Genomic DNA, 24277 nt, shown 5'->3' with positions numbered 1-24277 from the left:
CAAGCAGAGTCATTTTAGTTCTCTCCCTAAGCGAAACAGAATTATGTTTGGAGTTTCTGTGAACAGTACATATATAATGCCATCAATGTGTAACATTTTAAGTAACGAAAAGGTAGCCAAGCAAAAATAAATAAAGAGAAATTACGCTGGCTGCATACCTAGCAACTAAGGAACAGCTTCAAATGCATGGTATACTACATCAGTATAAATACCACGTTCATGAGTCCTGATTTCAGAGCCCAGTTCAATGTGTTTTAAGGATTTAAAAGACAGAATCAGTACTCTGAATTGGGCAAACAACTACAAAAGAAAGAGAGCCACGGGGAGAAACCGGGGTGGGAGGAAGATGGCATGAATGAACAATATGAAAACACAAAGAGTGAATTTACAACACAAAACTCCCCCCAACACACACACACACAAAGAATGATTCAGTCTTCCCAGCATGTTGACGGGAGAAAACACATGTCTATGTTTTCCTTACCACACACATGATATAAGACAGGATGGCACCAGAAGAGCCAATAAGCGCGCCCACAATTGTTAGCAAGTTGTTGTTGAGCAGGAATCCTTCAGCACAGAGTGCCCAGCCAGAATAGCTGTTCAGTACAGTAATGACGACGGGCATGTCAGCCCCGCCTATGGCTGCTGTTAAAGTGACGCCCTGTGGAATGGAAATGAAACCAATAAATGAAAAGCAGACTGGCGTATCAATTCTGCTCAAAACCATTCTGAATGATCTCCATTGCCCTTTCCTTTTCAAGTGTATCTAAATTATTCACCAAGGCCACTGAAATACCATGCCATATATACACAGCAGCCTCCCTAAACCACTGGAATTTTACCCAACATTACTTTCGAGTCTGACTTTACAAAAAGAACTGGACCAAACTCAAGAACTTTGTGTATCTTTAAGCCAGGGGTAATGAACGAATTCCTATGTCCCAAAAATAACCCAGAGATGCATTTTAAATAAAAGGACACATTCTACTCATATAAAAACACGCTGATTCCCGGCCCATCTGTGGGATGGATTTAGAAGGTGATTGGACCAGATCCGGCCCCTGGGCCTTAGTTTGCCTACCCATGCTTTAAGCCAACAAATGTTGTTCCAAAAATACAAAGGAATGGGTGGACTCCCTCCCTTCCCTGTTTCATTTCTCCCACCTTCACATCAAATTAGGTCAAGGAGCACAGGTGGCTAAACTGTGGAATAAAAAGATACCACACTGATTTCTTTGCATTGCTCTGTCTGGAAACTTTAGGGTTCTCCATAACCATACAACTGGCTGGCTGGCTTATAACCGCTACCTTACTTCAGCTTTGTAGGAGTTCAGCATGCCTAGTAACAAATGTGTTCGTTCTGCGTCAGAGTTTACAGTTTGGCATTTTCACTAGCACAGCATTCCAAATCACCCCCTTCAAATCCCATGCTTACCATAACAGCAGATAGAGCAGACACTGACCCTAAACAGGTCAGTCCAGTTGTGTAACTAGGATCGATCATGTAGGGAATCATTCCTCCCACACTTGCAGTGAGTAAGCCGGCATTCAGTAAGTGCCGGCCTGGTAAGAGGAGGGGGGCAGAATTCAGGATACCTGCAGTAAGCAAATAAGGAAGGAAATCTTTCAATTCCTAGAATTGGCAGCTTTAGAAAATCAGCAGCTTTAGAAGGAGGCAGAAGCCCACAGACCCAATATCAAGTTCCTTTTCTATTTCCATCTGCTCTACACAACTGTTGGCCCAATATCAACCCCATCTTCCATGGGCAGCATCAACCGGAAGCTGGTATAGAAGCTGTTTTATTCAATAGGGTTCCAGAAGCAATAAAATACTAGGCCTGAAATGGGTGTGGGTAACATTGCTGAACTACAACTCCCATCAGCCCTAGCAAGCATGGCCAATGGCCAGGGATGATGGGAGGTGCAGTTCAGCAACACCTGGAGGCCCAATTGTTCTCCACACCTAGTCCATAACATCTTCCAATTATATACTCCAAACAATGAGCATAAGAATTGCTTTGATTGATCAGACCTATGGTCCATCTAGTATGACATTCTGCTTCCAAGTATGGACACCTATGTGTCATGGAAAGTTCATAGGTGGGACATGAAGTAATAGCCACAGCCCACGGTACATCTCCCAGAAAACAAGATAACATGAGGGTTACCTGCAGTGTAATTGCATGAAAGGGCCAAGAATGTGCCGATTTTTTAGACCCATCCCCCCAAATCTAAGGCTGCTCTCACCCCCTCCATTGTAATGATGGGGCATAATGTCTGAAGCAGGGTGCATCCCCTAAACACACAAGCTCTCTGCAAAACTTAAAACCCAGATCACCGAGAAAATGTATTGTGTAGGGAGGCTCTGTGTATAAAAGCAGGCTTTCCACTTCAGATGTTATGTCCCAGCAGTTTATTATTCCAGGCTCCCATGAGAAAGGCACCTCAGGCAAAGAATCAGAAGCTGCTGTGTGGGTCAACCAAGAATTGCTGGACTGGCAACAACCAGGCCCTGATTCAGCAGCTGGTAAATCTCTACAGCAGGGTTGGGGAACCTGTGGCCCCCCAGATGTTGCCGGGCGCCAACTCCTATCTGTTCCAGAAAGTACAAACAATGGTCAGAAATGATGCGAGTTATCGTCCAACAACATCTGGAAGGTTGCAGGTTCCCCAGCCCTGCCCTAGGTGTCAGGAAGAATGGCTCTATCACAGCCATACATTTTAGCTTTCTATTTGCAAGTGAATCTCTTATATGTGAAAATGTATTCGATCAACTTGAATCTACACCTGCGGTCTGATATGGATACAGGACACAGGCTTACCACCTGAGCCAAAACCAAACCAAAGAGGAATGGTATGTATATGCATACCAAAGAGTATGCAATCATGAGTACAAAGATGGATAGAATATGCCAAGGGACAGGAAGGGAAGGGAAAGGAAGAGAAGCAAATTTACCTTGGAGCTTTCCATAAGCGACGAGAGAGCCACTGAAGGTTACACCTCCAATATATGTGCCAAGGTAGGCCACAATCTTGGTGAGGTTTGCAGCTGCATCAGTATCAAAGTGAGGATACTCAATCATGTACTCAGCAATGCAGGTGAGGACAGCAGCCAGGCCAACCAAGCTGTGGAAAGCAGCCACTAACTGAGGTAAATCCGAAATCTGGATACGTTTGGCAATTGTCAGACCTGTCAAGACAAAAGTAGTAAACCATCAGATGCTGTGGTGTGTAATGAGGAAGCTGTCCCTCAATGCAGGAACATCTAAGCTAGAGACAGCATGCACTACAATACAAAAGCTTCTTCAGCATTAGCACAAATGTACAGTCTCTGGTTTGCATTTCAAGCCTAAAAATAATAATATAGGAAGTGCTGGACACAACTGCAAGAAGGCCAGCAACAGCCAACATAGTCCCATCCAGATGTTGGGCTGCAAGTCCCATCAGCCTCAGCCAGTGTGGCCAATTGTCAAGGATGATGGGAGCTGTAGTCCAAAAACATCTGGAGGGCATCATACCTGATTTAAGCAAAGTCAGCACCTATTATCCAAGAAACTAAGGAGCTTTTCCCCCCAGTTATTTTCTACTCCTGACTTCAAACACCTCTACAATTTCATGGACTGTGTCCTTTAACTCTGATGATGGCTCTTGCTTGTCTTGACAGAGCATATAAAGCATGTTGTTTGTTTGATCTGCATACCACCCTTCATCCAAATATCACTACACGGTTCACAACATATAAATGCAAAATGAGAACACAAAATACATAATAAAATGGTAAAAACGAATCAATAACCCCCTTCCCACAAGCACATTTAAAAGACTACACAACGTTTCAAAGGCCTAGTTATAGAGAAATGTTTTCCCCTGGTGTCTAAGAAATACTTAATGAAGGCACCAGGCAAGCCTCTCTAGGGAGTGCATTCCACAAATGGGGAACCACCACAGAAAAGGCCTGTTCCCGTGTTGCTGCCCTCCGGACCTCTTGTGGAAGAGGTACATGAAGAAGGGCCTCAGATGATGACCACAGGGTCCAAGTCAGTTCATATGGGGAAAGAAGGTTCTTGAGGTATTGTGGCCCTGAGCCATTTAAGGCTTTATAGGTCAAACCCAGCACTTTGAACTGGCTCCAAAAATGAACTGACAGCAGGTGCAGTCAGGCCAGGATTAGTGTAATATGCTCAAAATGAGCTGAAGAACTGTAAAGAAATATAAGGAACACATCTCAATGTATTGTGAAGGTTGGGGCCAGCTCAAAGCATGAGGGGGTTCTAGTAGGCCCCATATCCTCTGCTGGTGGGCCCTGCTGGACAACCAGAAACAGCCGCTGCCTACTGTGTACAGTGGTACCTCGCGTTAAGAACTTAATTCATTCTGGATGTCCGTTCTTAACCTGAAACTGTTCTTAACCTGAGGTACTACTTTAGCTAACGGTGCCTCCCGCTGCCGCCGCACCATTTCTGTTCTCATCCTGAAGCAAAGTTCTAAACCTGAGGTACTATTTCTGGGTTAGCGGAGTCTGTAACCTGAAGCGTCTGTAACCTGAAGCATCTGTAACCCGAGGTACCACTGTAATCACAAAATGTACATCTCTCCTCCCTCCCCTTTGCCCATGGCCCCCACTCACCACTGTGGGCTGAAAACAGTTTTCCACCCTGCTTTATCTGCCAAAAAGAAAACAAGTTTCCCCACATCTCTAAAGCATGAAGACACCTGACAGGAAAAAATGGCATCACCTACAGTAGGCTCAACTGCAAAAAAAAGACAAGACACTGTGCTACATTCAGAGTTTTTCCTAAAACCAGGTGGTGTTTTAGCTCTGCACTCACCTATGGTGCCACCAAGAGCCATTGCGCCCGACATCTGCGCCAGCAGCTCAGGGGATGGTTTTAGGCCTCCGAGAGTAGCTGCCATGCCCCCGGCAACACCTATCATGCCCAAAGCATTGCCAAGCCGAGCTGTTCCTTGGGTGGAGAGGCCAGCCAGAGCGCCGACACAGCACAAGCCTGAACCCAGGTAGATCATCTAAAGAAGTGAAAATAATAATAATAAGAGTTTTTGAAAGAACATATAAAGCACACTGTACCAAAAAAAATAAAGGGTGAGAGGGTATTACAGGCCTCATCCACAGGCTTCAAATCCAAAGACATTCTTGGAAGGAGAGTAAAAGGAGAGTAAACCAGGACTGTTTGTGTATACCAAACAGAACCAGGAATGCTGCATGCCAAAGCACCTAATTTGCTACAAAGAATGATATATTGCACTCACTGCAATTATGTGGAACAACTGCAGGATTACTAAATACGTTGGAACAACTGGGGCATTCTGGCACGAGCTGCAATGAATTTGGTTGGGGAACGGCATTCTTCACTGTGCCAAGTGTAAGAACAGATCTTATCTCCCCTGAAGTCCTCCGGCTCTTGCTTTGGGCTGGGAGCCTCAGAGAAGGCAGAGGAAATGCATGTTTTTCCTGCTTGCTTCTGCCTCTCTCTGAAGCCAAGTGACAAATATCCACTTTGCCCTTCCACTGTGCAAGCTAAAGGATTCTTCTTAGGACCTGGTGGAGACAGCAAGCCATGGCTGCCTACTAAGCCAAACCAAAATATGTGGGTCCTATACTTTACTTAGAATGGGGGTTTAAGAACCCTCATCTTCTCTGCATTAGCAATTTGTTTGCATTATCATGTGCCATTCCCAAATGTTCTGCAGTGTTTTCACCACAAAAGAATTGGGGCAAGCTGCAGCAAAATAATAATAATAATAATAATAATAATAATAATAATAATAATAATAATAATGGGGGGATGACTCTTTTAGGTAGATAGAATTCAGCATCACACAGCCTACATTTAAAGCACACACATGCAGAAATAATCTTGGGAACTGTAGTTTACACCTCTCAAAGAGATACAATTCTCAGCACCATTTAAAAACTACAGTCCCTAGATGTTGATTGGGGGGGAGAGGGGTGTGCGTGCAGTCTGTAATATGCCCCCCAAAACTGCCAATTTACATTTTCTGTATGCAACGAAAGAAAATGGTACCCTGGGTCCCCAAGAGATCTTATTACCTGTTCAATGTTATACCCGCTATGGAGAGCTGCTGCATATCCTCCTATAAAAGTGCCAGCAGGCAACAGGTACAAGTAATTGTATTCAGGGGGATCAGTGGGGCGCTTGAACATATCCAGCATCCTCTGCGTGACTAGGAAACCACCTTTCCCATAAAGAAAAGAAAAGAATATTTAGATTTCGAAACCAGCATAATGGTATTATTGAATGCTAGGAACATGGGCAATTGTTCTGAAGTTTAAGCCTCCGTTTAATAATAGACTCTCAGCCTCTCCTAGGGTGCTGGCATGGACTGGCTGGATGCAGAGGAGTGGGGAGAGGCACCAGCTGGGGAGCCCCCCCCCCCCAAGGAAAGATGGCTCAGAGCTCAGGGATTGGTGGTGGGATGATGATGAGTGATCAGAGCGGGAAGAAGGGGCAGACAGGGGGGGAGGTGTCGGAAGGTGAGGAGGCAACAGGGTTGAGTGAGCAGGAAGAGTCTGCAGCAGAGGGCAGACCAGACTCAGAGGCAGGAGCGGGCACAGGAGACAGAGGCCGGCTGCTGAAGAATCCAGGGAGTCTCCCCTCTTGCTGTGACCAGCTTCCCTCAACCCCTGTTCACCCAGAACACAGAGAGAAATGAAAAGGGCAGAGGAGAGATTGGTTGTGTGCAGATGCAGTCTACGACTGCTTGGGAAAAACCCTGAGAGGAGGGGTCAGGCAGCTGTGGGAAGGCGAGGACCTTCAGTCCTCATAACTGCTGCATTGAGGCAAGACATACTGGGAAGAGTTGCTGGGATCACTAGGCCTGAGCTGTTTTGGTCTCTTGAGTGAAGAGTTAACTTCACCGGCACTGTGTTTTTTTATTACTGACCTACGCTTGACTCCAGCTCCTGACAGGTTTGTCCTCATGCAATTGTGAAATATTATATGATGCATGCAAGAGGGGGAGGCTGAAACCAGAACCAGAACAGATGTTTAGCTATCACTGACTGGGGCATGGTCCATGTGAGTGGCATGGTATCAACACATAACAAAACCAGATGTCCAAGAGGATCTCAGTGTATATCTGTTGGAGCAGGGGAGAAATACAGTGCTGCTGATAGCTTGTGCATAAATAGCAGAGCAAGCCAGGCCTGGAATGGAAATGTGACAGCTCAGTGGTAGAGCATCTGCTTTGCATGCAGAAGGTCCTAGGTTCAATCCCCACCAGGTACGGCTGGGAGAAACTCCTACCTGAAACCTTTGAGATCTGCTGTCAGTCAGTGTAGACAATGCTGAGCTACATGGACCAAGGGTTTGGCTCAATCTAAGGCAGTTCATGGAAAAGCTCTCCAACACTGGCAAAGTCATCCTCATCATGGCCTCAGCTCACTGAGGAAGTTGCTTATACCGTACCGAGTTATACCCATTGGTCCATTTAGCTCAGTATTGTCTACATGGACAGTCAATGGCTCTCCAGAGTTTCAGACAGGAAGCCTCTCCCAGCCCTACCTGGAAATACCAGTGATTGAACCCGAGACCTGCATGCAAGGCAAACATGCAAGGCAAACATTCTGCCCCTGAGCTATATGGTCCTTCCTCTATAGCATGGTAACATTAGGACCTGTGATGGATCTTGTTGCCTCTGCACAAGCTTAAGGACTCAGGTTTCTCGTGAACAAATAACTAGAGGATCACAGCAATCGGTCAGAAACGTATTTCACTGGTTTCTCTCAATCACAAACACAAGCATACCATACGTCTTGGCCATTGTAATTCGTGACATCACTGTTTTGGTTCAACATTCCTAAAGACAACAAGCAATAAACCCAAAAGATAGTCCATACCTGCAATGTTGATAGAGGACACAAAAGCAGCAAGAACAGCAAGGCTTTGAGGCACATTATCAGGGAGATATTGTCCCCCCATCAGTGCCAATCCACCAACAGCTGTCAACCCTGTGGGGCAGAAAACAGCATTTAAGTTCCTGTACAACAGGGGAAACTGATGTCAGTTGTTATACATGCCTCCCTCTGATTCAAGAAGTGAGGAACACCAACGGAGATTGTTATGTTAGTGTTCCTGTTTACAATGCTCTTGTTCTGGTTTCTAACATTCCTTCTATTGTGCATTAACTGTTGCCTTATGGAACTGTGAGTTTTTGATTGATAGATTGCACTAAATTTCATTCACACCAGCAGGTTTGGTGTGACACAACAGTGGACATCATTGAACATTTCACCACCACCCAGACACAAACCCTTTAGTGTTTATGTGTACTTTTTTGCATCCATGAGTCACCCATGAAAATGGTGGGAAAGGACTATATGTCAGAATACTGCACCAAATTTTGCCCCATAATTTTCCAGGTTAGCGGGGTTGCAAAAGGTATTTTTGCTGGAAGCAGTTAACAGAGAAATGAGAGCTAAATTTTCACTAGATTTCCACAAGTGTCTTTTACATTATGTGAAAGATCACACAGAACACAAAAATTATCAGGGAAAATGGAATAAGGTGCTATCTGAATGCATCTTAACTAGATAATACTTTCAAATCTGCATTGGACTACCCTGCCAAATGTACACTTAATGTCACCAGCAATACAGCTAGATACCACCTACCAAATTATGACAGTGGTAAGTATCTAGATAAGGGCCGGAAACTGGATTTGGCCAGATAGTTATCTCATCAATCACCTGATGCAGAGCACTTTGCAGAATTGTTCAGCACTTTGAAGTGGACTCTACAAGACCCTTTTGGCTAAGCCAGGGTTTTATATGGCTGATGTTGCAAACGTTAGCCCATTCTTGGGTTCCAAGAGAACTAAGATGGACATAATTAATTCCATTTGATTATCTTGCATTTTGTTAATCACTGCGTAAAACCTGGCTCCGCTGTGCATAAACCTACTGATTTCCAGGCAAATTGTACATGTGATGAAACAGACTCTAGGACTCTAGTCTATAATACCTTGTGTCCCAACAATACTTTTGGTTGGCTTTATTTATTTTTTGGTAACCATACCTGAAACCCACATTTTAGGCTTGTGAACACATTATGTGACAGCAACGTTTACCCCACAAAGAGAGAGCTGCAACGAATCCTCTGGCTCTTGGTTGAGGGCACCTATATGACACACATTTCCAGACACAGGTATGTTTGGTGTCATTTACACTTTTAAGTGACACCCCTCAGAGAAATGTCAGGGTCAAAACCAAAAAAAGCGGTCATTTGTTTTACCTGAGATGGCGTTCGTCACAGACATGAGTGGCGAGTGGAGTGCAGGCGTCACACCCCATACCGTGTGGTACCCAACAATCCCAGCCAAGCCAAATGTTGTCACCATCTGAGTGAAAGCTGAATTTGGAGCGGCAACACCCAATCCGAGCAAGGTACTGAGTCCTACAAGACAAGAGAGCATTAAGTCCTGCAATGAATGAAAACATATGGTATATTTCATGGTAAGTTTTAAACACTGACAAAATACAGCCTCCCTTTCTTTCTACAGTTGTTTATTAAATTTGTCCCCCACACATTCCTCCAAGGAGTCTAAGGCGGCTAAGACTGCTAGTCCTATAAAGATGGCTAAGTCATTCATTTTTCTCAAAGAAATTTTTCTAGCATTTTCAGGCTGCCTAAATAGCACATGATCCATGGGAAGTACTAGCAAAGCTAGACCTCGCTTCTGATATTTTCTGGCAATGTACATTTCATCTCTCTCCTTCTCCCGCTTAAAGGCCCAGAATGGATTAAATAGCATGATGGTTCGGAAAGCTCTATATGTATGCACATACGCACACACACACAAAGTTAGTTATTCTACCTCCACCAATTTTGGCAGTGGCAAAAAAATAAGAGTGCTGGGGTGAGCAGAGCCCATTTACCCGATAGGGATGTAAATCATTCACACATGCCAAGTCACAGAATTGATCATTTGAATGGAGTGGGGACAATAATGTATGGATCAACTGAGGATGGGGGCTGCAGGAATGCAAGCCACAGTTGATATGCATATGCACATACACATACACACACACAAAACCTGAGAGGATTCGCCAAGGGTGAATGACCTGAGAGGAAGAGGGAAGATTAGCTACCTGGCTCCCTATAATTTGACAGCAAGATCCATCTTTACTTCTAGACATTATTAGGCCCTGGAACATCTTTGGATGCAGGTTCCATGGAGTGGCCAGATTATGGCAGCTGCTTTCTCACCTGCTGTGTACGCAGAGGCAGTTGTCATTGTTTTCCTGAAGGGTGTAATGGTGGCTGCTTTTTCTGCTTCCAGCTCTGCCACAGTCTTCTGCTTCACAGGCGCTGCCTGAGGAATGTTCTTGGGAGGTGGTGCTGGAAAAATCACTTTTCCGTCCTGAGAAAAAGCAGTTGTGGTTTTATCCAACGGATCAGAGAATTTGCAATCTCCTGGGCTAAAGTGGACACCCCCCCCACTGCCCAGAGACATGATTTAGCCTGCCAGTTCTTAAATCCAGAGGCAAAAGGAGTAAGAGGTGTCTGTGACTATGGGATTTGCAGCACTCTTCCAGGAAGTGTCAACAAAGGTATGGACCTACGATCCTCTCCTGCCTTGACAAAGTGGTTCTCAAGCAAATCTTATCTGCTGATTGGTCTGTGTGTATATTATACTGGGAAGGAACTATGCACAAGCATTTTTAACAAACAACAATTAACAAAGGAATAGCCAGATATCATATCTGGATAGCATTGTGTGCATCTGAATGCACTGTTTAGTTCCATTCAACATGCTTGGTTCATGTGAAGCCAAAAAAGGCTAAACTGATGGATGTACCCCCAGGATTAAGTAATGCATGTATAGTGCAGTTGAACACAAATAATACTACCCTCCTTGCACATTGATGACAGATTATCCAGGGGAATTTCAAAACATACAGGTGCTTCAATTCAGGTTGTAGAAAAGAAAAAAGAAAAACAGGCTGAGGCTTGGACTCCCAATTTAAAAAGTAACATAGATTAGCTTACCTTCATTACCACTGTTCCTCTTACAACATGGTCCAGGGTACCATAGTCAAATTCATCCTTTATGTCAAGGAAGAACTTCTCCTTGTCCGGGCTGATGGCCTTCAGGAGCTTGGTGATGTTATTGGAATACAATGTGCTGGCTTGGGTGGCCATTCTGCTGGGAAGGTCCGTATAACCTATGTGTGTAATTCCCTGGAGATACCAAAAATATGGCTAGATGAATAAGCAAGCTGAGACACAACTCCTGAAGTCAAAGTTGGGGGGGGACCATTCCTAGACATCAGCATCTAAGAACATGGTACTAAATGTTGATTTTGCCAAACGAATGGGAAGGGTCACAGCTCAATGGTATACCATTTGCTTTGCATACAATAGGGCCTAGGGTTCATCTCCAGGTACAGATGAGAATGTCCCATCAGAAACCCTGAAGAGCTGTAGACAAGACTGGCATGTGTGGGTGGGGCCCTGACTTACTCCACCTACAAAGGCTGCTGCTGAAAGCGGCTACTAAGAATATCTGGTAGCTACTAAGAAACCAGTACCTTGTGAATATAGAGTTCTCCTGGCTTTGTAGTTTCAATGTTTCCCCCAGCTTCAGCAGCTAGGTCTACAACAACTGAGCCTTCCTTCATCAATTCAATCATATCTTTCCGAAAGAGGATTGGAGCTTTTTTACCTGGGGGGGAAAGTAGGAAAGCACTGTATCAAGTACACCAAATAAGGAAGAACCGGTGATCACATTTTCCTCTAAAGCAGCAGTTCTCAACCTGTGGGTCCCCAGATGTTGTTGGACTACAACTCCCATCATTCCTGAGCTCTGGTCTTGCTAGCTAGGGGTGATGGGAGTTGTAGTTCAACAACATCTGGGGACCCACAGGTTGAGAAAGGCTGCTCTAAAGGAAGAAATGATTTCTCTTAATTTTCCCCTTGATTTGCATGTAATTCAGTAAACATAGTATTTTAGTTGCATGCATGCATTTCCATACGGAACAATCTGATTCACTTCCAGATTATCCCAGATTCAATGGGAGCAAGATACATCCCTAGATAGGAAGAAGCCCTCTCCTCCACTAAGACGCTACCGAAAACATCATGGGAAGTTGAAGAGTGGTCAACCTCATGGGAGGCTTGGTGCTGAGTATTCCAAATTGTATCCCAAACGAGACAGCAGTAAAGTGTTATGGGCAGAAATGTACTGTACAGTGGTACCTCGGGTTATAGATGCTTCAGGTTACACACTCTTCAGGTTACAGACTCCGCTAACCCAGAAATAGTACCTCGGGTTAAGAACTTTGCTTCAGGATGAGAACAGAAATCGTGCTCCAGCGGCGCGGTGGCAGCAGGAGGCCCCATTAGCTAAAGTGGTGCTTCAGGTTAAGAACAGTTTCAGGTCAAGAACAGACCTCCGGAACGAATTAAGTACTTAACCCGAGGTACCACTGTAATGGGAAGAAACCTAGCAGTCTTGCACACAAACTCAGCTCTGAGGTTGTGACTACTTTCAGCCGGAAGGTCAGCTGAAGTTAGTATCAATGGCAGATTGATACATGTCTTTTGCAGGGCTAACATCTTGGGCTCCAAATGGCACGATGCAAAAGCAATAACAATGCCAAATAACCGACAGCTTGCATTTGGACCACAGTGTGCAGAGAGAGAGAGGGAGAGGTGGAAAACTTCCCTTGCAGTCATGATCCTGACGAAAATCACTCTCTCCTGCACTGCTAATAGCCTTCAGAAAAGACCACCCAATATTGAATGGACCTTAACACCTTCACCATGAGTTAAATACCAACACAATGAAGGAGCAATTTTGGCAAGATCATGGCTGGGGAGGGAAAGATTCAATCTCCCCTCTCTATGCATTGTGGTCCCAATAAAAATCATTGTGTGCACACGTGCCTATTATCAAAGTTTTTTAAAACATGATGTACTAGCCAGTGACGAATTTCGAGTCATGTGCTGTTTTGACGCCAAGTCAGAACAAATATCTTTGCAAATCTGCTTAAGCAAACACATTCTTTTCATTTCAACAGGAAAAGGGCTGCCTGCTCCACAGGACACCTACCAGGAATGAGAGCTGTCGTGATGATAATGTCAACATCTTGGCACTGTTTTGCAAAGAGTTTCATCTCGGCTTCAATGAACTCTTTAGACATCTCTTTTGCATAGCCTCCCTGCCCTTCCCCAGATTCTTTTAGGTCAACCTCCAAAGGCTCCGCACCTAGTGATTTGAACTGTTCCAATGCTGCAGCTCTATGAATTTGAAGAGAAAAATAAGCTTTTAACAGGAAGGGTGTTGGGGAGAAACGAAAGGACAGCGTTAGTGTAGGCTCCACCCAGGAAGGGCTTTTTACTGAGTCTTTAAGCAGAGGCTTGACAACCATATGTCAGGAGTGCTCTGGTGGTGTTTCCTGCTTGGCAGGGGGTTGGACTCGATGGCCCTTGTGGTCTATTCCAACTCTATGATTCTATTCTATTCTATTCTATTCTGTTCTATTCTATTCTATTCTATTCTATTCTATTCTATTCTAAATAGGCCCACAAGGGTGGTCTAGATGGACCAAAGCCCAGATGCAGCATAAGGGAATTCCCTGTGTTTATCTGGGACCCCACGTATGATATGCTGGCCCAAACTTCTTGGCAGAAGAGATGGATACAAATGAAATAGTAAGGCCGCTAGCAATAATTAACAATGGGTATGCACATACCTGGTATCAAACCCACGAACCACAGCTCCCATTGATTTAGCTGCTCCTGCAGATGCTAAGCCTGCGACTCCGCCACCAATGATCAGAACCTGCGTCCGCAAAACACAGTGCAGTTAAGTCACAAATCAACTGGCATCGGTTCAGTGTCAAATAAATATGGAATGAAAATGGTTTCCTGAGCCTTGAACAAGCTAGGTTCAAGCAGAGCCCAGCTCCTTCAGTGCCTTACCAAAAAAAAGAGTAGTCAGCCAGTCAATGGAATAATATTTCAATCAAAAGGGCCCTTTGCAGCTTCCCAACCATCAGGTAGCTATTTTGTAAACAAGAGGAACTACTCCCAAGCACAATTGTGAGTTTTCCCTCTGATAGGATATCTGGTCACCTGTGCACATTCAGGAAGCTGGGAAAGGAGCAAACATGGAGTATTCCAGATATCCACAATAAATGTGACTGTGCACATATCTCAGTCTTTGGTCTCATTCTCACAATCCCTATTTCAGGTCTTTAAACCCAGTTCAGACATAGCCATCTTCTGAAAGTGTTAAGAAGTCTCACTGGGTTAAGAGTACAAAACTCAGTTTGGCTGTTCTGTTGACAGTCCAAACAGAAAAAGCGTTTTATCCATCTGGTTTACTGCACAAGAATGATTTTCTGCTTGTCAAGGACACCAAGCTGACCCCTTCCTTGCCATGGGGCCTCCTAGTCTTTGCTCTCTCACTCTGGGACATTCTTCTTGTCCTCTGCAGAAATGAACACATTGCTCCCATTTCAGTGTGACTTCTCTGACCTTTACACATCCTTGGGACCAAGAGGATTAACCTCTTCTACATCTGGTTAAGACTCTACACTCCCACACGTTTGTTCTGGCCTTCCCACAATCCCCCAATGCCAAGATATAGCTAAACTAGCTCGACACTAATATAATCTGTATTATCCCTTGGATCTTTCTAAACAGTGCAACAGTATTTGGGGAAAGAGCAGCCAGGGCTTCTTTCGGGGCAGATTTAGAAAACCAAAAGCTGCACAGTAACCATGCACCATCTGTAAGCAGCTGGAGGAAGACAATAGCTAAATCCAGTGCAGCTTCTCCTTGTGAATGTGGGGGAGCAGCAGGGTGATAGCACTAAGCTTAAATAAGGGACTACCACCTTTCCATTAAGTACATAAGCAGCACAGTAAGCAGGATTGCATGCATATCCCACAGTTCCTTGGAAGCTGGTATTATTTGCATTCAACATCTGGCAAATCTGGAGGCCTAACTACAAGGATGCTAGATGTACCACCCAATCACGTCAGGCAATTGCCATTATTATTAATTATAATTAATTATTAATAGTAAACTAAAGTGAACTTTTTAGCAGGACCACAGCTCACAAGGAAGGAAAATTCTAGCCTTCTCTCCCCAGCCACAATTTCCACAGAAATCACACACACGCTGCAATTAGTAATAGGGGATAAAGATTCCACTGACATTCCACTGATTCCCTGTAACTAATTGTAATGCAGGAGAGTGAATCTTCTTCTGTGCATGCAGAAGCAGGACAAATTATGCAGACTAAGGAAAATATTGCAAGAATACTTAATTTGCATAAATTAAAGAGACCATGGAGCTTTCCCCACTAAAAAAAATCTGATTTGGTTAGCGCAGAATAAACGCAATCTGGTCAGTAAGCTTCCAAGCGATTACTACATTGCTCCTGGAGAGCCAAATTTAATCCTCTTGCAAAAGCAGTATCTGGTGCAGTATTTTGTTCAGAAATATTCCAGGAACAAAATAAAGCATATATTACTTGTCCATTAATATACTCTAATATTTTCTCCACCCTTATATTGTTTTATTTATCAAAATTTATATAGTCCTTGATTCTAATGAAACCTAGAATTAATATTAAAATTATATTTAAAAAGTTTAACTATTTAAACCATCTAAATGATATTTAAAATGAACAGCAGATAAAAAAGTTATTAAAACACACCAACATGTCAGGTTTGGGGCTTTCCCACTTTTAAAGGAGAAAGTAGCAAATCACACACAAAAATATCTGTGTGTATTTTGTACTTTAGGATCTGCACACAACACTTTGTACTGTTCTTGTTACAACAGCACTAGTCTCAGTACAGATCTTTGGACTTTATTTTACAAGCCTATAACAAAAAGGGGGCCCATAAAAACAAAAATTAAACCTTGAATTCTCGACACCAGCAAAGTATTGTTCTTTAGGTTGTAGTCTAGATAAAAAGCACAGTATCTCTTAAACCAAAAATGCAATTCATAAGACATACTCCGCTGTATATGAAGACCTTGTATTCCAGCAACAGCAAACCAATCTTTACATTAAACGTCTACAATTTGAACATCTTAAACTTTGAAGGATGCCAATTCATAAGCCATTCAGCCTCAGCTGCATCCAAACAAATGCCTACTAACAGCAAAAGAAGCTATATTTGGCTCACTGAGAGATGCTAAATAAAGGGGGCGGGTAGTCATCCTGTGAAACAAAATTCCAACCAGTATCTATTGCAGCTGAAAAGCAAAGTCACATCACATTTCTATCACCTGATAATTGTCCCTGCAAATAACTGCACTTGCACTTATTTCATTACCTACCTTAGCTGGAGGGACTTTGCCAGCTGCCGTGATCTGACCCGTAAAAAAACGACCAAAGTGATTGGCTGCCAACACAACTGCCTTATAGCTGTCAGAAATAAAGGAGAACACAAGCATCAGTATCATTTCCCAACCTTACATTTATTTTATTTATTCAGAATAGGGTGTTGTTGTTTATTTTAAGATGGTACAAATAGCAGGGGTATTTGCTGGACAAATTTGCTTGTCCAAAACATAGCCTTCCCATTTCCTCATTCCTAAGGAGATGCACAAGCTGTTGATGACAACCTCCCTCTGATCTGGCCCGTGCTCTTTGGGCATTACAAAGTTTGGGTCAAATCTTCAGGAGCTTAAAAACTCCTTTCTATGTGCAAGTATTCAGATTCTTCACCTGCAAGTAATTCCTTCCTAATTCCTTTCCCAGCTAATGAATCCACACCCTCAGTAACAGAGAGAACCTAGTGGGCTTCAGATTCCCATACATTCTTTGAACCCAAATAGATACCGATTCTTAAATATTTTCCAAACCACATAGCCTTGACTACACCTCCAGGTATATCTCCACAACTGGACATAATCGCTTATCCATGGGATAGACAACATGGTGCCCTCACCATATGGCATACCACAACTTCCATCAGCCCCAGCCAGCATGCCAAAGTGTCATGGATGGTAGAAGCTATGGTCCACAATGTTTGGAGAGCACCACATGGGCTGCCCTTGTTCACAAATGAAAACAAACCTTTGGTTGGGATTCCTATCCCAAACAAAGGTTTGTTTGGGATATGAATCCCAACCAAAACCCAACTGTTCATTGATGTAATCACACAGCTGGCTAAAACATTGTGTTTTCATACCCAGCGATGTTGGCCATTGAGCTGAGAGCATCATATCCTTGAGCAATGGTCACGCGAGGGACCTGATCCATAGCCAAGACAGTGGTTCTTCTTTCTGACAGTTTGTTCAGGAGGTCTGGGTTTTGAGCTGGGTAGATAAAACTGATTAGGGTACCAGATGACTTAAAGAGATCTGCCTCGTGCATGCCAAGAGCTGGATTCAACATAGGAGCTCTCACCTGAAATTGAGAATGCACAAAAATTAATAAAGCATCACTTAGCATTTTCATAGTGCTAAAGACTGTTCAATATGCTTCTCAGGAATCATCCTAATAATCCTAAACACCTGCATATAAAGAAGGGCAGTTTTCATTCCAATGTTGCAGAGGGACTGGTGCTAAAATAGGTAATGTTCAAACCATCTACAGGTACATTGACATTGCTTTTAAGTGCAAACAGCAGTAGCTCGGACCCTTGGCAGTGGTGTAAGTGATCTTCAACACTTTGGCCCCTCCAGCTGCAGTCTCAGTCCAGATCCAACAGTAACAGGAAGCTTTCCTTCCCATTCCAGATTGGGACTGTGGCAGAAGGCAAATTGTTAATACCCTCAATTGCACCTGCCAGGGTCCAAATCTACACCAGAATTTCATCCCTGGGAGCACGTGGGTTGCCTCACAATACCTTCTGAGTTAATAGCCCTGGCAAGATTTTGAAACAAGGAGTCATGGTTCCGAGCTCAGCCTAACAGCCACTGCAGCACTACAGCTCTCAAATACAGTATCTCAGCAATCCTCAAACAGCTCTGTGGTGCAGGCTAATTTTTTTTTTTTAATTATTATCATTATTATGGTAACAAGGGAAGAATGCATTGAGGGTGAGATATAGTAAGGCCAATTCTGCGTTCCAAGTCTGAATATTTAAGATTTAAACCAAGGACATCTTAACTGCCAGCTGATGTACTTTCATTACTGCAACATGAGCTGAATAAGCTACTGTGGATAAAACTTATAATTCCGTATGTTTCTAGCCAGACCATAGCTCAGCAGTGAAGCACATGCTTTGGATGCAAAAGGTTCCCCTTTTGAAATCCCCAGAACGGCAAAGAAACAATCCTGCCTGAAATGTTAGAAAGCCACTCCCAAGTCAATGTAGATAATGTTGACCTATGGTCTGATTTTGTATAGGGCAGCTCCGAATGCATTTCGAAATGTTTAGACTACAGGAGCCAAGACTTAGCACATCATTGCCATTCAAGAGCAGCTGGACTTTGCTCAGTCGATAACGTGCCTTGTGATAAGTGCATTTGGACTGCAAGGACTGAGGTTTCCTTTCTGTTTGAGGATTCGCTCACACATGTTTTAGAAATATCATGGCAGGGAAATCCCATTCCTCACATTACAGTGTTTTTTTTAAAAAAGACTGTCCCTGCAGGCTGATTAAAGATCACCGATGCAGCCAGCAGAGGAAACTTAAATTTTTTAAGTATGGCAACTGTGGCTCATGATCACAATATATCGAAGCACATACAAAATAAAAAATATGCAGTCAATATTTTGAGAAAGCTCTCACCCACGCACCATCTGTTGAATACATCTGGAGAGTTAGGATAGACGCATGAGCTGTGGTTGCCAAATGGAGGAAGGAATTAACTTATCTTCCTAGCAGCTAGTCGCATGGAAATTCTACAGACAGTGCAAGTGACTTATGCAATGAGCTACTGTACTTAACAATCCTTGTAATATACAGTGGTGCCTTGCAAGACGAAATTAATCCGTTCCGCGAGTCTCTTCGTCTTGCGGTTTTTTCGTCTTGCGAAGCATGGCTATTAGCAGCTTAGCGGCTATTAGCGGCTTAGCGGCTATTAATGGCTTAGCGGCTTAGCGGCTATTAACGGCTTAGCGGCTTTAAGAAAAAGGAAACAAACTCGCAACAACTCACAAGACGTTTTGTCTTGCGAAGCAAGCCCATAGGGAAATTCGTCTTGCGGAATGACTCAAAAAACGGAAAACTCTTTCATCTTGCGCGTTTTTCGTCTTGCGAGGCATTCGTCTTGTGAGGTAACACTGTATAGCAGCTACCACACTGAGGCTACTTATTGAGGTCTTCTTGCAGCAACTGCAGTGAGCCAAAGGAGGACTGTGGGTAACACAAATCGCACACTCATGAATATGTGGCACTGGCTTCCTTTGTTCTCTTTTATATGTGAGCAGCCCTGATGCACAGATCACCATGGGCCAGTTCCATAGATCTAGCTCAGCATTTCTGGAATTCCCCCATCACTCGCTCCTGCAAGCAAATACTCATATCAGTTTACAAATTGCCTTCAAATCTTTCCTAGCACAGGAAGAGCTCCCCAGTGGTAAATGTTCTGCTACACACATTCCAAGGATTCTCGCCATTCTCACATGGCAAGGGAACCTGGGCAAGCATGTGAGGCCTTGCTAGATTGCCTGCAGAAACCGTAGGCCCATATCTTACTGAACTCGGCATCAGTAAGCTTCCTGGAAACACCAGGATCCTCCGGAACACAAAAGTTGGAAAGCCACCACTGCACAGGCTAAAATGTACCTCCGTGGCCTGCACAACATAAAAGTACTGGGAGCCTATACTTGGTTGGGGAACTACGAAGAAACTTCATGGGCAAGTGCAAACTCAACACCTCCAGATCGTAGCCTGCATCAAAGCTGCCATTTGGCAGTGAATCTGTGGCACTCTGTGCCTTTGCTGCAGTCTGACTCCACCCTATAAGGTTAACTCAGCATTATTTCTCTACTCAGCAGCAACCACATAAATAGGGCATTCATATGACAGGACAGGGCAGGGGTAGGGAACCTCAGGCCAGGAGCCCAAATGCAGCCCCACAGGCCTCTCTATCCAACCCTTGGGACTGTCATAGGAAGCTGCCTATATCGAGCCAGATCATTGGTCCATCCAGCTCAGTATTATCTACCCTGACTGGCAGCCATTCTCCAAGATTTCAGACAGGGAACCATCCCCAGCCGTACTAGGAGATGACAGAGATTGCACCTGGGACCTTTACCACTGAGCCACAACCCTTCCCCAAGCCACACACCTATTTTCTATGTCCCTTAGCTCAATGTTTTTGCCTGGCTGGACTATGTCCCTGGAACTATGAAGATGGCTCTTGCCTGTCTAGATGGAATGATGTGGGTGGGTGGGGACTTTTTACTTGGCTGTAACGTAGCCTCTGGTACAAAGGCAGGAGTTACATCCATTGCTATGCCCACTTTTGCCTCTAGGCATGCCCACGTGTACCTATTGCCCCACCCACCTCTGGCTTACGGGCCCCAGAAGCTGAAAAGGTTTCCCCACACCAGCAATAGGGAAGTATTGAAAAAAAAAATCCAGAATTACTTTGACGACTAAATCAGATGCCAAGACTTCCTTCGTCCCTTGGATCTGTGCCCCTGCCTCTCTGTAATGGTCATCAGAGAATTTGGAAGCTTCTCCTGCAGTCGACTCCACAACAACGTTAAACCCTTGTTTAACCAGGGCTTGAACTCCTGCCGGTGACAAGGCCACTCTCTTCTCATTCTGAAATATCTCCTTGGGAACACCCACAGTCAGCTGCTTATATGGGATACCTGTAAATGGAAGAGAAGCAAACAGCAAATCCTTTGGTAATTTGCAAAGGGGGGAGAGAGAGAGAGAGGACAACCTCCAATGAAAATAGTCGTTTGCATGTACAATGCTTCAAGCTGAAAATATGATGGACAACCATCATCCCCTTAGATACCAGTCTATAACAACTCACCAGTGCATATATGGCAGGAGTAATTCAATAAAAAACATTAACTATTCATAGTAATGGAAAAGAAAAACACATTCAAATGATTAGGCCCAATCACTCAGAAAGCAAATCCCACTGAGCTCCATGAGACTTACTCCTACATAAGTGTGCAGGATTGTGGCCCAAGTCCAATTTAAATAAAGCAGTAAGCACTTGAGTTCTAGGAAAAGTGGTTAAGTGTGAACTTAGTGGTAGAAGTCTAAGAATATCTTCCTCTCTCAGGTGTAAAACTTATTAGCATGCATAATGTTTGGGTTTTTTAAAAATTCTACAGTCATTTGCACTTTGGGTACAATGTTTTTTATAGTCTTCTTTAGCTGCAAAGGTGACGACCTTGGGATAGACCTCTTTCATTTTACAGGTGAAAAACTCCAGCTAAGAGTCCAGCAACTTGCCTAAGGCCAAGTAGCAAGTCTATGGCTGAACTGGTCCTGCAGCCATTTCTCACAAGGTCATGTTCCACATGCCACTTGGCCAGGCTGCAGTGTTTCTGTTCCCCCAAAACATGTGACAAACATTCCTTCGAATGCTGTAACACCAGAAACACCAGCAGCCATAAAACAGGAGTGGAGAAACTCTTGTTCCAGTCTTGGAAAACTAAAAAGGCATTTGCAGCTTTTTACTTTAGAGAAAAAGTGACATGATAAAAAGGGTAAAGGGACCCCTGACCATTAGGTCCAGTCGTGACCGACTCTGGGGTTGTGTGCTCATCTCGCTCTATAGGCCGAGGGAGCCGGCCTTTGTCCACAGACAGCTTCCGGGTCATGTGGCCAGCATGACTAAGCCACTTCTGGAGAACCAGAGCAGCGCACGGAAACGCCGTTTACCTTCCCGCCGGAGTGGTACCTATTTATCTACTTGCTCTTTGACATGCTTTCAAACTGCTAGAAATATAAGTTTATAAAATTATGCACGGCATGGAGAAAGTGGATAGAGAAAAGTTTGGCTCCCTCTCTCACAATCCTAGGACTTGTGTTGAAAGCTGAATGATGGAGGATTTGGGGCAGACCAAAAAAAGGGGGGTCCTTGTTGGTGCATAGTTAAAACTATGGCATTCGCTACCACATGAGGCAGTGAAGCCCATCAACATGGATGGCTTTAGAAGAGGCTTACACAGATTCACTGAGGTAAAGGCTATTCATGGCTCTTATTCCTGATGGCAATAAGCTTCTGAATACCAGTTGCTGGAAACCGCAGGAGAGGAGAGGGCTCTTGTGCGCAGGACCTGCTTAAGGGGTTCCCACAGGCATCTGGTTGGATGCTTGTGAGAACAGGAAGCTGGACTAGATGGGCCATTGGCATGACCCAGTAGGGACTTACTATGTTCTCAGGGCCAGAGGTACCACCTTCTCAAGATGATTGAGGGGACCTCATGTGGTGTCCTGATGTCACACACATGCAACGTCATGGGGGGCAGAGCCAAAGGCCCTCTGAATATTGAGGGAGCCTGGGACCCTCAAAAAAATAACCACTGGGGTGGTGGAGGAAGTGCCTTGGCCCCTAGGTTCTGACGTGTATGCTTGCAGCACATATCTGGCATGGGTGGTTCTATTCCCCCCTCTCTCTGTCTCTCCCCCCTCCCCGTCCACCAAACTCATTCTCTCTCCTTTACACTTCTACCCCCTCAGCTATCATCCCATGGAAAATAATCCCCACACACAACACACAGGTGGCAATTAGGACTGGGAAAAGCTCCTGAAGAAGAAGAGTTTGGATTTGATATCCTGCTTTATCACTACCCTAAGGAGTCTCAAAGAGGCTAACATTCCCCTTTCCCTTCCTCCCCCACAACAAACACTCTGTGAGGTGAGTGAGGCTGAGAGACTTCAGAGAAGTGTGACTAGCCCAAGGTCACCCAGCAGCTGCATGTGGAGGAGCGGGGAATTGAACCCGGTTCACCAGATTACGAGTCTACCGCTCTTAACCACTACACAAACCTGTCAGCAGTAAGGGAAACTCCCCCACCACCCAAGGCCTAACTGGTGCACCATGGGAGATTTTCATTGGCATCTAGTGCACAAGGGAGGGTAGATGTTTGCTGCTTTACTCCTCAGCTGCCATCCCAATGAAAACCAACCCTCCTAATAAATTGGCTCTCACTGGTATGAGTGCAAGTCTTCTCCAAAACTGAAGTGCCAGGCCAAAGGTCAACCCTTTATTATAATACTAAAAATAATGTTACTTATTATTTATGAGTTAACAATACAGTGGTGCCCCGCAAGACGAATGCCTCGCAAGACGAAAAACTCGCTAGACGAAAGGGTTTTCCGCTTTTGCGTTGCTTCGCTAGACGAATTTCCCTATGGGCTTGCTTCGCAAGACGAAAATGTCTTGCGCTTTTTTTTTAAAGCCGCTTGAAGAGGTGCAGTTGCGACGGACCGTGCTTCACAAGACGAAAAATATTGCAAGACGAAAAGACTCGCGGAACGAATTCTTTTCGTCTTGCGAGGCACCACTGTATACCATAGTTGCTCACCCCTTCTTTAAGGTATCACCCCTTTCCCCCATGAAGAAACAAGGTAGCTTTGGGAAACGCTGATAAAATGCCCAGTCATTCCCTCCCATTCACCAGGTCACAGCAATGGCTTCTACAAAGATGAAGCATGGAATAAGCATCGCTCGGACATAAAAGGCCAGCCACAGGACCCAACATCATCCCTGGTAAGCTTCCACCATTCACAGAGGATCACTTCAATTTTGCTTAAATCTCACAATAAGGAAATCTACAGGGAACTACAGAGAGGAAGAGAGCAGCACTGTGTTGGTCGCCTTCATGGACTCCTCAGTGACCTTCCACAGAGACAAAAACCCAAGATTAGACACCAAAAGTGCAATCTAAGCACAGCCATTCAGAAGCAAATCCCAATGAGCACAATGGGGCTTACTATCTAGTAAGCGTGCTTAGGACTGCAGCCTCTTTAGACAAGAGGCTATTTTTAAAGACTACTGCTAAGATGGGGAAGAGGAAAAAACAAAACTTGTACCTATTTACCAACTCACTATACCAACAGCTTCCAAAGAAGCTGCTCACCTTTTTTGCAGAGCTCTGCAGGAAGACAAGGAGACAGCCTGAAGGGAATGAGGTGGAATGAAGACAGAAAAATATATATACAATGAATAGCGTGGAGGAAGCAGACCAAGACGTTTCCATTTACATTGACTCAGTAAAATTGCACACCTACATTGACATCTTCCAATGAAACTGGAAAGGCGGCAAATCAGCTTCTTTCAGTTGGGCATCCTTCACACCTCACATGATAAGCCCAGCACTGACTGCCTGT

General features: G+C 44.3%; 2 protein-coding genes across 3 annotated transcripts in view; one reads left to right on the top strand and one right to left on the bottom strand.

Annotated features, from left to right (window-relative positions):
- The window catches only part of LOC309542913 (uncharacterized protein C5orf34 homolog), a 427157-nt gene that overhangs the window by 345317 nt on the left and 57563 nt on the right, over window positions 1–24277 (top strand). The gene's annotated exons all lie outside the window — the stretch shown is intronic.
- NNT (nicotinamide nucleotide transhydrogenase) overlaps window positions 1–24277 on the bottom strand; it is a 52943-nt gene that overhangs the window by 18329 nt on the left and 10337 nt on the right. For both annotated transcript variants that reach the window (XM_082241833.1, XM_082241834.1), the window contains exons 3-17: window positions 20561–20790; window positions 17207–17424; window positions 16350–16437; window positions 13742–13830; window positions 13099–13286; window positions 11576–11709; window positions 11034–11225; window positions 10251–10404; window positions 9276–9437; window positions 7883–7993; window positions 6074–6219; window positions 4833–5028; window positions 2960–3193; window positions 1439–1599; window positions 485–664 (exon numbers count right to left, since the gene is read on the bottom strand). In XM_082241833.1, coding sequence (XP_082097959.1) covers window positions 485–664; window positions 1439–1599; window positions 2960–3193; window positions 4833–5028; window positions 6074–6219; window positions 7883–7993; window positions 9276–9437; window positions 10251–10404; window positions 11034–11225; window positions 11576–11709; window positions 13099–13286; window positions 13742–13830; window positions 16350–16437; window positions 17207–17424; window positions 20561–20790 — 2483 coding nt within the window. The remainder of the gene's footprint in view (window positions 1–484; window positions 665–1438; window positions 1600–2959; window positions 3194–4832; window positions 5029–6073; window positions 6220–7882; window positions 7994–9275; window positions 9438–10250; window positions 10405–11033; window positions 11226–11575; window positions 11710–13098; window positions 13287–13741; window positions 13831–16349; window positions 16438–17206; window positions 17425–20560; window positions 20791–24277) is intronic.

Source organism: Podarcis vaucheri, assembly GCF_965113315.1.
Source record: "Podarcis vaucheri genome assembly, chromosome: 11".
Taxonomy (NCBI): domain Eukaryota; kingdom Metazoa; phylum Chordata; class Lepidosauria; order Squamata; family Lacertidae; genus Podarcis; species Podarcis vaucheri.
The sequence above is the reverse complement of the archived record's forward strand: the minus strand, read 5'-3'. Positions and strand labels throughout refer to the sequence as shown.